The sequence below is a fragment of the Tupaia chinensis genome, unplaced genomic scaffold, assembly GCF_000334495.1.
Source record: "Tupaia chinensis unplaced genomic scaffold, TupChi_1.0 Scaffold000231_1, whole genome shotgun sequence".
Classification (NCBI taxonomy): Eukaryota; Metazoa; Chordata; class Mammalia; order Scandentia; family Tupaiidae; genus Tupaia; species Tupaia belangeri.
The window spans coordinates 929152-942524 of record NW_006159706.1 but is presented as its reverse complement, the minus strand read 5'-3'; the positions used below and the strand labels follow the sequence as shown (position 1 = coordinate 942524).

General features: G+C 50.4%; 1 protein-coding gene across 2 annotated transcripts; it reads left to right on the top strand.

Annotated features, from left to right (window-relative positions):
• The first annotated feature begins 3487 nt into the window (after window positions 1–3487).
• On the top strand, window positions 3488–7714 carry BCKDK (branched chain keto acid dehydrogenase kinase). Of its 2 annotated transcripts, none has more exons than XM_006148118.3 (12): window positions 3488–3606; window positions 4185–4545; window positions 4666–4734; window positions 4829–4939; window positions 5228–5275; window positions 5353–5472; window positions 5547–5645; window positions 5849–5922; window positions 6237–6365; window positions 6447–6536; window positions 7019–7177; window positions 7270–7714. In XM_006148118.3, exons 2-12 carry the CDS (start codon window positions 4351–4353, stop codon window positions 7412–7414), a joined length of 1239 nt encoding a protein of 412 aa, XP_006148180.1. In that variant the 5' UTR covers window positions 3488–3606; window positions 4185–4350; the 3' UTR covers window positions 7415–7714. The 2 variants fall into 2 exon arrangements, with proteins under 2 accessions (XP_006148180.1, XP_006148182.1); XM_006148120.3 differs by having other exon boundaries at window positions 3518–3606; window positions 4331–4545.
• The last annotated feature ends 5659 nt before the right edge of the window (window positions 7715–13373 follow it).

The following is a 13373-nucleotide window of genomic DNA, read 5'->3' as shown; positions in this document are numbered from 1 at the left end:
AATAAAATAAACATGTAGTTTTGTCAATCTCTGCCTTTCTTTTTTTCTTTTGGAGAGATTTTTGCTATAGGGTGTATGCGATCACTAGACATGAGAGACAGAAAGTGAGAAATGATCCCCCGGGGCTATAGCCATGCTGTAATCCCTGCTCCTCCATTCTCCTCTTGGGATGCTGGCAAGCACACACACACACACACACACACACACACACACACACAATGTGAATTTTAAGCTGGTGGGTCCAGGACTCGAACTGCAGTAGGCCATGTGGGAATCCAGTGCCTTAACCACTAAGCCAACTGCTGGCCACCATTCTCTGTCTTTCAGTATCATCCTGATTCAATAAATCCTAAAATAAAACCCAGTATTTCCCTCATTTATTTAACAAATGTTTATTGAGCGCCTGCTGTGTCAGGGACTGTGTTAGGGGCATGGGATAAATCAGTAAAGCAGCAAATAGTCATGCTCTTGTATTACGTTGTAGAAAAGGGGGGGATGAGGAATTAACAAAGAATACATACAGTACATAGTATGTTACTAGTGGTAACTTATCGCTAATATAAAAAGTAAACGAGGCCAGCAGGTGGCGTAGTGGTCAAGGCGCTGAACTACTTGGCGGGGAGGGGGAAGATAGGGGGAGGAGCTTAAAACTGCCGCCTCAGGTGCGTGTACTTCCTTGGCCAAAATCCCCAGAGGAGAATGGAGAAGGGATTGTGGCGTGGCCAACACCTCCCGCCCCCCCTCCCAGGGTGTGTGTGTGTTTCTCACTTTCTGTCTCTGTCTCTGTCTCTCTTGCGAGCGCACATGCCCTATGGCAAAAAATCTCTCCAAAAAAAAAAAAATAGAGAAAAGTGAGGGGAATGGAGATTATTGCATTTAAAAATAGGATGGATGGGGTGGGCTTCAATTGACATTTAAGCAAAAGCTTGAAGGACGGAGCGAACTCTGGATATCTAGGGGACGGGTGGCCCGTGTAGAAGGAAGAGCCAGTGAGAGGCCCCGAGGAGGTGGAATGTGCCTGGCATGTTCAGTGAACTGCAGGGAGGTGGACAGGTGGGTGCGGCTGGAGCAGCGAGTCTGAGTGAAGGCAGAGAGAAAACAGAGCATCTTTTTAAGCTTCGATTCTTCCATTTGTAAAATGAAGCTACTAGTTCCTACCTCAGAGAGTCGTCATAAAGATTAATCAGTGCATTCATAGCGCTTGGAAGAGCTCCAGGCCAGCGGTAAACTGGCACGGTAGGTACCATACTCTGAAAGGGGCTCGCGGGGGGCGGGGCCAGCCTCCGCCGCCGGGGGCAGCAGAGAATTTGGTCCAGTTCGTTGGGTCAAATGGGGTGAAGCCTTTACCAGACACCTCCCGCCTCTGGGGAAACCACAGCCGCCTCCTCCCCCGGCTCCTGTGCACGCCGCAGCCACGTGAGCGCCCAGTTCTGGCGCACAACGTGCACTCCCAGGCCTTCGCGTTTTTGCGCAGGCTGCGCTCACTGCCAGGAGCACCCTTCTCCCTTCTTTCACGGGCTCCAGGCGAGCCTACCTTAGAGAAAGAGTTGCTTCCTGGCTCTACTCCAGGACGTTGCTAGATGTTGAAAAGGAAGGGATGAAAACGATGTGGGGGTGGGGAGCAAGAGAAAAGTCCAGAGGCTGGGGAGCCCATTTCCGTGGTAAGTGCACACCTTTCCCAGTTCCTCAAGCAGGCCAGGTAAAAAGTTCCACTCCAAGTTTAAAGCCAGCCTCCAAAGAGCCCTGCATCACTTAACTCTTTTCTTTTTGAGAGAGATATTTTTCCTGTAAGGGCACATGCACTTGCTGGAGACCAAGACAGAGACAGAAAGACAGAAAGTGAGAACTTACCCTTTTCAGGGTGGGGGGTGGCCGTGATGCAATCCCTTTTCCTCCATTCTCTGAGGATTTTGGGCAGGCAGGCGCAAGCACTTCACATGAGTTTCAAGCCACCAGGTCCAGGACTTGAACCCCAGTTACCTATGTGGGGGAGTTCAATGCCTTAACCACTATGTCACCTGCTGGTCCCATCACTTTCTTTCTTTCTTTTTTTTTAAAGAATTATTTATTTGCTTTTGTTTATTCATTCACTTATTTCAATTTGATCGGACAGAACACACAGAAAGAGAGGGAAATTGAGAAAGCAAGTCACCAGGTCCAGGACTCAAACCATGGTCCGGCATGTGGGAATTTTCCAGTGCCTTTAACCACCACACCACCTGCTGGCCCATCACTTTCATTAAAAAAAGATTAGAATATTTAGAAAATATGTAGCCATGGTAAAAATGCAGTCAGGGGCCGGTAGTTTGTGTGGTGGTTAAGGGTGCTGGACTTCCACATGGCTGACCATGGTCTGAGTCCTGGACCTGGTAGCTTGCTCTTTCACTTGTTCTCTCTCTCTCTCTCTCTCACTCTGTACATTTCTGGTCAAATGAAAATAAATAAATAAGTTAAATAAAAGAATTATTTTTAAAAAATGCAATCAGTACAAAAACAACTTCTGGGCAGCCTCTCCCATCACCTCCTGCCTCGATCAAGTAATTGTCTCCTCATGGTTCTTTCTGCCTTTGGTTTCACCACCACCCTCCTGTCTCATCCCTGCAGCTAGAGGGCTCTGAGGATTAGAGTACATGAGTTAATACCCTTCAGAGGTATCTTACTACCTCAGGATAAATGCACACTTCTTACCCTCTGAACTGCTGGCCACCCCTTTTAGCCCCATCCTTCTCAGATTCCACATGGCTTCACTCATATCCTTGGATCACCCAGGCTGTTCTCTAGCCTCCACACCCTTCCCATCCCAGCTCCCATGCCTGGTCAACTCCTATTCATACCGCATCAGTACTAAGGTCCACCTCCGATCTAATGTTCTTGCAGCCTCCTGATCACATTGAAAATGTCTGTCTTCCCCTTCAGGGCCTGAAAACATCCATTTGATTCACCACCCAACCTCTTCTTCTGGCCCAGAAAAGTCACTCAGACAATGTGACTTGCATTCATTGCAGGTATGAATAAATAATAACCCCCTCATACTTGTATAATGCTAACTATACTCCTGTCACCATTCTAGGCACTTTACACATGTAAATGTATGTAATCCACACAACCCCAAGATTGATTCATCCTATTACCAATATGGAAATTAAAGCATTGAGCAGTTAAGTAACTAGCTCTAGATAGTAAAAGGCCAAGGTGAGGTTGGAACAAGCAGTCTAGTTTCTCATAAATGAGCCAAGAGCTGGAAAGAGAAAAGACCTCAGAGAAACGGTCAGGTAAGGTCTCATCTTCTGTGCTTTACATCTAAGGGTCTTCCGCTTTGTTCCCAGCGAGCTCATTTTATAAAGCGGAGAATACAGGCCCAGAGAGACCACAGATAACTCCTAGAGCCCTGTGGTGGAGGGTGCTGTTTATCTGCGGTCCGGGAGAGGGGAGTAGCTGGGACCCTGGGCGCGAATCATCAGCGCCAAACTACAACTCCCAGAAGGCAGCGGGAGCCCACAGCCCGCGCCACGTCACGGCGGCAGAGGGCGCAGGCGGCTCCCGGAGCCCGGCGGTCGACTGTTTGGGCCGTTCTGCTCAGACCCAGGCCCAGGCTCTGGCCCCGCGGTAAGTAGGGCAACTCGCGCAGATCTTGCCCGCCCGGGCGCCAGAGCGCACGTCCGCAGCCTCCGCCATTGCGCGGGAGCGTGGGAGTGCGTCCGGACTCGGGACGGGCTGGGATCTACCATATGGGGGGGGATCCGGGGCGAACCAAGTGATTCCGCGAAGGGAGAAGTCAGACGGGGACCTTTGGGCTGCAGGCTCGATGCTGCCGGCCCCAGGGCGTACAGTCCTGTGTGTCACTCGTCCGTAGGCCAGGCTCCCGGGACCCGAGCCGAAGGTGCTGGGTAGGGGTTAGCCCCGCCCCCTGAACAAGGGTGCCAAACATAGGGAGCCCACAAAGGGAGTTTTGGGGCTGGAAATGTCTGAGGATCTCTCCCTAGACCACAGATATAGCCTCAGGTTGAAAAATAGAAGCTCCGGAAAGCAAGGTCGTCCCGGCTTGCCCTGTATGTTTTGGAGGAGGTGGCCTAAAGGGTGGGCAGAGATTGCTCAGGTCTCAGGATACCGGTGCTCACTTGGAAAGTTGGTTCGGGTCTCCTGGATTCGGATCCTTACAATTTCCCCTTCCCCCGCCGCGGTAGATGGGAGCTGCTCCCCCGGGGCTGAGCTTGTCAGCACCCTCGACGGGCCCTTGCCCCTGAAGTCAGAGAAGAGTCTCTATCCACCCTCACCTCCCTTTCCCCTTTTTGGGGCCGCCAACGTCTGTCGGGTCCTACTGGCCGTCCAGTCCGACGAAGGAGCAGGACGATGATACTGGCATCGGTGCTAGGGAGTGGGCCCCGAGGCGGGCCTCCTCTCAGGCCCCTTCTGGGTCCAGCACTCTTGCTTCGGGCCCGCTCGACCTCTGCCACCGATACACACCAAGTGGAGATGGCGCGGGAGCGCTCCAAGACTGTTACCTCCTTTTACAACCAGTCAGCCATCGATTCCGCAGCAGAGAAGGTCGGTGCACAGCTGGGGAAAAGAGACAAGGGGGTCGGGAGTGGCAGGAAAAGGGCAGAGCTCACGTGGGGGGAGCAGGGTGTTGAAGGCCTAGTGCTCAAGGCCCATCTGCCCCTCCAGCCGTCAGTCCGCCTCACTCCTACTATGATGCTGTATTCCGGCCGCTCTCAGGATGGCAGCCACCTTCTGGTAAGATTCCTACCCTCTATATTCCCTGGGCAGCTGGGGCTCTGGTCTGGCCACTAAAGCCCTGACCCTGCCTTCCCTCCTTGTTTTCTTCTAGAAAAGTGCCCGGTATCTGCAGCAAGAGCTGCCAGTGAGAATCGCTCACCGTGTCAAGGGCTTCCGCAGCCTTCCTTTCATCATTGGCTGCAACCCCACCATACTGCATGTGGTAAGGCAGAGGGGACCTTAGGTCAGGGACCCACTGCATGAGAAGCAAATGGGGAGCCTGGGGCTCACAGTGGTGGAGACTTGCCTGCTGAAAGCTATCAGGGCCACCCAGGACTCAGCCCAGGCCTTCGGAGGCCAAGGCTGCATATTCATGCAGACCACAGCGGTCACAGTGGGGATTTGAACCACATGAATTGGGATGGGTGTTGATCCCCATGGAGGCATGGGTGGCTGTTCTCTACCCAGTGCCCATGGCAGCCTTGTGAATTCCCATGCCTCTTCTTTGCAGCACGAGCTGTACATCCGTGCCTTCCAGAAGCTGACAGACTTCCCTCCGGTGAGGGCTGGGCCAGAGCAGGGTGAGGGGCTGAGAGGTTAGAGTTGGACCACCCTGCTCATGACTCTAACCTGCAGATCAAGGACCAAGCGGACGAGGCACAGTACTGCCAGCTGGTTCGACAGCTGCTGGACGACCACAAGGATGTGGTGACCCTTTTAGCCGAGGGCCTGCGTGAAAGTCGGAAACACATAGAGGTCAGGGGCAGCAGTCCAGGTGCGGTAGGAGTGGGGGAAGAGGCACAGGGTTTCTGAAATCCCATTTGTTATAGGATGAAAAGCTTGTCCGCTACTTCTTGGACAAGACATTGACTTCAAGGCTAGGGATCCGCATGTTGGCCACCCATCACCTGGCGCTACATGAGGACAAGGTGGGGCTTTGGGACCTGAGACCACCTGGGGAATGTTAAGTGGGGCAGAGGAGACTGTGCCAGGGGCCTGCATGGGCTGGAGACCTGGGCCCAGGGCCAGGGGAGAGGTTTTGGGGCTGCTCTGACAGTCCAGAAGTTGCAAGCATTTGGCGGCTAAGGTGGGGGTGGAGGTGCTGTAGTTCTGACCTTCTTTGTCCTGCCAGCCTGACTTTGTTGGCATTATCTGCACTCGTCTCTCACCAAAGAAGATTATCGAAAAGTGGGTGGACTTTGCCAGGTGAGATTAGAATGGTTAAGGGGTGGATGTCTTGGGGCCGGGAAGGCTTAGGGTATGATCTAATGTCAGGTGTCTTAACCTTGGTGCTATTGACATCCTGAGCCAGGTAATTCTTTGCTGTGGGGGGACTATGTGCATGTTACAATGTTTGGCAGGATTCCTGGCTTCTACTCACTTGATGCCAATGGTTCTCCCAGTTGTGACAAGCAAAAATGTCTCTAGATATTGCCAGATGTCCACTGAGGGGCAGAACTGCCTCCAGTTGAGGAGCACTGGGCTAGAACACCGGTCTGAACCTTTGCTCCTATCCGCAGAAGACTGTGTGAGCACAAGTACGGCAACGCCCCTCGCGTGCGCATCAATGGACACGTGGCGTCGCGTTTCCCCTTTATCCCTATGCCACTGGACTACATCCTGCCTGAGCTGCTCAAGAATGCCATGAGGTAGGCTGGTTGGATATGCTGGGTGGGGGTGCAGATGGGAACTGGGGTGCCACCACTCACTGGTCTTTCTCCCCTCCATAGAGCTACGATGGAGAGTCACCTTGACACTCCCTACAATGTTCCCGATGTGGTCATCACCATCGCCAACAATGACATTGATCTCATCATCAGGTTTGCCCTGAGTAGGGGTGGGCTGGGAGGATGGGGGTCCCAGGCACTGTTTCTGACTGACTGTAGGACCTTGAGCCAGTACCTACCTGACTCTGGGACTTAGTCCCTGGTTAGCCAAGATATTCTCTAGTCCCGTGATTGCCATGAGCTGGACGTTAATGGATCTGGGGCCAGCTGCAGACCCCAGGGCCCTGCCTCTCTCAACAATTGAGGGGCTTAGAGTTGGGAAATAGGAATGGCTTGTTTGTGAGGCTAGGCTCAGAATAAATATCAAATCCTGTGCAGAGCTACAAGCAGTCAGTAGCCCAGGCAGAGGTGAGGATGGAGAAATGTAGCTTATATGAAGAAGGCCCAACGGACTAGGTAGGTCACATTCTATCTACCTTGAAGGGCTAGGAAGGCAGACTTAGCACTGTTTGCTTGGGAGGTAGTGAGCCCTCTAGCAAAGCTGAGCCAAACCTATGCTGTTGACATCCTGCCAGGATTTCAGACCGGGGTGGAGGAATTGCTCACAAAGACTTGGATCGGGTCATGGACTATCACTTCACTACGGCAGAGGCCAGTACCCAGGACCCCCGGATCAGCCCCCTCTTTGGTCACCTGGACATGCATAGCGGTGGCCAATCAGGACCTATGCACGGGTGAGGTCCCACCTGGCTAGGATGGAGTGGTGGGGGGCCCAGGAGAGTCAAGCCTCTGAAGCCCCCTGTGCTATCCCCCTGCCCACCCTCAGCTTTGGCTTCGGGTTGCCCACGTCACGGGCCTACGCGGAATACCTTGGTGGTTCCCTGCAGCTGCAGTCCCTGCAGGGCATCGGCACAGACGTCTATCTGCGGCTCCGCCACATTGATGGCCGGGAGGAAAGCTTCCGAATCTGACCCCACAACCTTTGGCCTGCTCACCTGCCCAGCCTGGGCCACACTTCCTGCCAGGACCTCCTGGGTCAAGCAGGGTGGCACTCTGCTCCACTCGCTGCTGCATCTTGGGTCTTAGGGCCCCAGCCAGATGGACGTATATGGGGCCGGGTGCCGCTTCTCCTCACCAGGGCCCACTGCTTTCTTGCCTCCAGGCCTTGGATGGGAGGAAATAGGGACCCAGCACCAGCTCCGTTATTCTCGTTCCTGGGGAACCCTCATTTTGACCTATCGTTTGTTATTAAAGTGCACATTTTGAATGCCCTCTTGGGCCGTGTGTGTGGGGAGGGCAAGTGAGTTTTTGTTTTTGCCTGCATTCAGGTTCCTGGGCCCTTGGGTTTAGCTAGTTCGTGCCCTAGTCTAGGTGTCTCAACAGCCTAGCAGACTAGGAGTGGAATGGTCCTAAATCTCTTACATGTTTGATTTGGTAGGAGTGGAAGTAACTTTGGCAGCCTATGCAGAGACCTTTCACTCTTCTCATTTAAAAAATGTTTTTGAAGGGGCCAGTAGGTAGAATGGTGGTTAAAGTACCGGACTCCCACATGGCTGACCGCAGTTTGAGGCCTGGACCCAGCAGCTTGGAAATCATGCCGGGACTGTGTACGTGTGTGCCCAAAATACCAAGAGGAGAATGGAGAAGAAAGATTTCAGCGTGGCCATGGGGGCTAGGGTGTGAGGGGGTGAGGAGGAGTGGTGATTTCTTACTTTCCCTCTCTCTGTCTCTGGTGACCACATGGGCCCTATGACAAAAAAAAAAAAAAAAAAAAAAAAAAAAAAAACAAAAAAAAAAAAAAAAAAAAAACAAAACTAAAAATAATAAGTTTCTGGGTTCCAGAACAATATTGAAGGCCCAGGTTGACTCAACTTCAGTCCTTAGTTCTGACTCTTCCCTTTCTGGCAGTCACAAGTTCTAGAGATGAAGGTCACAGATTGGGCAGCTTCCTGAGCCACCTGATGCCTGAGCCTGAGTAAGGTTAAAAATACTACCTGCCAGCTGTGTCCACTGCTGCCAAGGAAAGGAACACCCAAGGTTGTGCCCTGGCAGGCCCCAGCAGGGACTGGATTTCCCACCACAGCAGATGGTGGGGGCCCTAGTAGGGAAGGCTAGGGACTGGGGCAAAAGGAAAGGGCTCTGGATAGCAGGTAGGCTCAAGGTTAGACTTGAAGCAGAACTTCCTGTGAGCAACAGAACTCCAGATCATGTCTTAGGTGGGAACACCCTACTCACCTTGCCAGGGAAGGAGAAAAAAGGCTGAAGGGCCTGCCTGGCAGGACAGGGAAGGAGTCTTACCTCTGTCACTTCACATCTGATCCCTGACTGCTACCTTCCTGATGCTGGCTTTGACACTATACCATTTCCTACCCTTTAGGGTGATGAAGATGAGGCATTAAGAGAAAGGAAATTGGGGTTGACAGGTGGCATGGTGGTTAAAGGTGCTGGACTCCCACATGGCTGACCATGGTTCAAGTCCCAGACCTGGTGGCTTGCTTTCTCACTTTCTCTCTCTCTCTGTGTCTCTGTCTGGTCTAACTAAAATAAATAAAGTTAAATAAAATAATAATAAAAAAAGATACAGGAAATTGGGGCCAGCAAGTCGTGTGGTGGTTAAGGTGTTAGACTCCCCACATGGCCTACTATGGTTCAAGTCCCAGGCCTGGAGGTTTGCTTTTCAATTTTCCTTTGTCTCTATGGTCAGATTAAAAAATGGTAAGAAGATCATTCTTTTAAAAAAAAGTTAAGGAGGCCGCAGGTGGCGTGGTGGTGAGGGGCACTGGATTCCCACGTGGCTGACTGGTTTGAGTCCTGAATCTGGCCCTTGCTTTCTCACTTCACCCCTCCACACACTCTGTCCCTTTCTGGCCAAATTAAAATAAATACATAAATATTAAATAAATATTAAAAATAATTATTTAATTTATTCATTAATATATTTTAATTTGATCAGAGAGAGAAAGAAAGCAAGCTGCCAGGTCCAGGATCAAACTGTGGTCGGCCATGTGGGAGTGTCCCGTACCTCAACCACTACGCCACCCGCTGGTCCCCCAAATAAAATAATTATTTTTTTAAAAAAGGGGAGGGACCAGCGGGTGGCATGGTGGTTAAAGCACTGGACACTCCCACATGGCAGACCATAGTTTGAGTACTGGGCCTAGTGTCTTGCTTTCTCACTTTCTCTCTCTCTTTCTCTCTCTCTCTGTGGCTCTCTCTGGTCAAATTAAAATAAATGAATGAATAAATAAAATTAAATAATTAAAAAAAAAAGAAGATAGGTGCTGAAAGGTGGTGTGGTGGTTAAAGGCGCTAGATTCCCACGTGGCTGACTGTGGTTCGCGTCCCAGACCTGGTGGCTTGCTTTCTCGCATTCCCTTTTCCTTTGTCTCTCTCTGGTCAAATTAAAAAATAATAACAAATAGAATTTGATTAATTAAAAACTAGGTACAAATGTGGGAGGGGGAAGACAGGAAATTGTATCTGGAGGTCAAATAGCAGGTATTGGGAAGTCACAGTGACTAGCTAGGCTGAAGATCCTGCGGGCTGAAGCGAGAGGTAGGCAGCAGAGGGTGCAGGGCTTTGAAACAGGCTCTATATCCTGGAGGCAGTAAGGATCTAGGGATGGATTTTTAAGCTAGGAAGGAATATTTCTGGCTGGATTCCTTAGAAATAGACTCAGGAGGATTATGTCCTAGTGAATTATTAAGAAAGTACTCTCAGCAGGGAAACGGTGAAGTGGGGGAGGACACCAAGCAAGGATGTGATCTCGGGCAAAAGTCCAGAGCCAGTAAATTACACCTGAGTCAGGGGCAAGACGGCTAAGCTTCACGGTCGTTGATTAATTCCTCCACTTGACAAATCATTGGCCAAAGTCTGTTAGGGATGTGGGGGCGGGAAGGTATTTCAACTCTCAGGTTGAAAACTTGTGTTTACAACTTCTTCATGGAAAACAGCTCTCAGGGCAGTTTGTGAGAGCCTCTTCTGGGCTAGCCTTTCAAAGCACATCAGAGGTAACCTAGTGGGTAGAGCCACCTTGCCCAGGCAGTATGGGTGCTGCTGATGTTGGATGCCATGTGGGAAGATGGTTTGCTTCCCAGGTCTGCAACATCCCATGATCCCGGCTGGGTGCAAGGCTGGAGAAAGGCTGTGGTGTAAACACATTGTCAAGGGCACCCCCCCACACACACCTCTCTCTCTGGAAATGAACTTAAAAAGGGGTGGGGCCAGCAGGTGGCATGGTGATGAAGACACTGGACTCCCACATGGCTGACGCTGCTTTAAGTCTCAGATCTGACAGCTTGCTTTCTTACTTTCCCTCTGTCTCTGTCTCTAGTAAGCACATGGGCCCTATAGCAAATTGAAAATAATAATAATAATGGATAAATAATTCTATAAAAAACAAAGGAAAAGGAAAGCTGGGCCAGCCAGTGACATGGTGGGTAAGGCAGCTGGACCCCGCATAGCCGACTGTGCGGTTGGAATTCTGGACCCTGTGGCTTGAAAAACATGCCCGAAACCCTAAAATGAGGGAGATGGAGGAGAATAAGAAGAAATTGTGTGGAACCAGTAGTTAGCATAATGGCTATGTTGCTGGACTCCCATGTAGTCGACCACGGTTTGAGTCTCGGACCCAGTGGCTTAAACTCACGCCAGGCACGTGTGGGTGCGTGCCCAAGATCCCGAGAGGAGAATGGAGGAGAAGGGATTGTGGTGTGGCCATTCCCCCTGGGGGGGTGATTTCTCGCTTTCTATCTCTCTGTCTCTCTCTGTCTCTCTGGCAAGCGCACGTGCCCTAAAGCAAAAAACCTCTCCAAAAAAAAAAATTGTGGTGTGCTCATCCCCCATGGAGAGAGTTGTCTTATATTTCCTATGCCTCTCTGGCAAATGCAGGCATCCTTTACAAATTAAAAAAAGAAGAAGAAGAAGAAGAAGAAACCTGGGGATCTGGATAGAGTACCTACATGGTTCTACTGGGTCATCAGAAAAGTCATGATGCATTTTTGCATAGAGAAACAGAAAAATATATTACGACTTTTCTGATGACCCAAGAGAAGAAAAGTGAGATCTGGATGTCAGAAGAATCGCTGGGAGCCAGCGGACTGGAGAGAGAACAGTGAGGAAGCTGATCCAGTGACCCTGATTAGGGATTTGGGCCTAGGCTAATCCATAAGTAGAAAGGACATCATAACTGAAGGTGTCAGGTGAAGTTAAAAATGGTACCGGGGGACAGGTGAGCACATCGGCCCTATAGCAAATTGAAAATAATAATAATAATGGATAAATAATTCTCTATAAAAAACAAAGGAAAAGGAAAGCTGGGCCAGCCAGTGACATGGTGGGTAAGGCAGCTGGACACCACATAGCTGACTGTGCGGTTGGAATTCTGGACAGGTGGGGTGGTTAAGAGTGCTGGACTGCCACATGGCTGAGTATGGTTTGAGTCTTGGACCTGGCGACCTGCTTTCTAACTTTCTCTCTCACACTCTGTCCCTGTCTGGTCAAATCTAAATAAATAAAGTTAAATAAAATAATTATTTTTTAAAATAATGGCTCCAGGATCCTGGCTTACGCTATAGGGCATGTGCATTCGCCAGAAAGACAGAAAGAGATAGAGAGACAAAAAAGCAAGAAATCACCCCCCAGGGGAGATGGCCACTCCACAATCCCTTTTCTTCCATTCTCTTCTGGGGATCTTGGGCATGCATGCACACGTGCCCGGCATGAGTTTAAGCCACTGGGTCTGGGACTCGAACCGCAGTTGACTACATGGCAGTCCAGTGACATAGCCATTACGCCAACTGCTGGTCCTTAGAATTTTAATTTTTTTCTTGACTTTTATTTCTTCTGTTTCTTATGCTGTAGATACCTGGTATTCACTGGCCCCCAAACTCCTTCAAATCCTGAAAGCCAAATTTACCAGCATTTCCCAGCACTATTTCTCATGGACATCTAACTCATCTGACAGATATTTGATCTGTAATCTGTGAGCCCCATCCTCAGGCCTGAGCATTCCACCCCTCAGAATCATTTCTGAGCCCAATAACCAAAGAAGGTTCAGAGAATAGCCAAAGGGAATGTTTATTTAGTGCCTAATCTATCTTACGACATGCAATACACTTGTATAGATGACATGATTTAATAACATTTACTTATATGGTTTACATAGATTATAATTTAACCTTTATTGACAAAGAATCTACATACTTGTACACTTTATGCAGAACAGAGTCAGAACTTGATGCCTAAGATGCTCTCCCTTGTACCCACTGTCTTGAGCTAGTCCAGGAGGTGTGTGTGTGGGGGGGCCTGGACTTTTAGAAAGGCTTTATTCTGTTAATGTGACCTATTGGCTGTCCCAAGACCCCATTTTGCTTTTCTCACCCCAGCTGTACCTTTTACCCCACCCAGAACAAGGGAAACAATTTCTTCAATATTCAAAAATGGGGTGATCGGTATTAAGCGGGCGCAAGTTGGCAGCGCGGAGATGGGTGTTAATTTCAAGATCACAACCTTGATGCCAGGCAAACTGGGAGGCTGCTCTGGCTTCGCCCTGTTAAAGTGGGGAGGCACTTTCCCTGAAAATTAGCACATCTTGGCATCCTCAGGCACCAGGGCCTCTATAAAAGACTGCACTGAGTCATTGCATCAGCAAAGTCAGTCTCCAGCCCTCAACTCCAAGGTGCAGCCACACTCCCACGGAAAACCGGGACCTACAAGCCACCCACACTGAAAACGACCCGCTAGGCGACGGGAACGGCCCCACGAACCAATAAGCTGCTGCTACGTCACAGACCCCACCCTCAAGCCTGAGGTCAAACACTCCACCCCCAGTACTGCCGACCCGGGGCTGAAAGAGCAGCGCGGCGCCGAACTCTTGCGTCACTTCCACTACCGCGATGGCGGCTCAGGGAGCAGCTGCGGCAGGTGCTG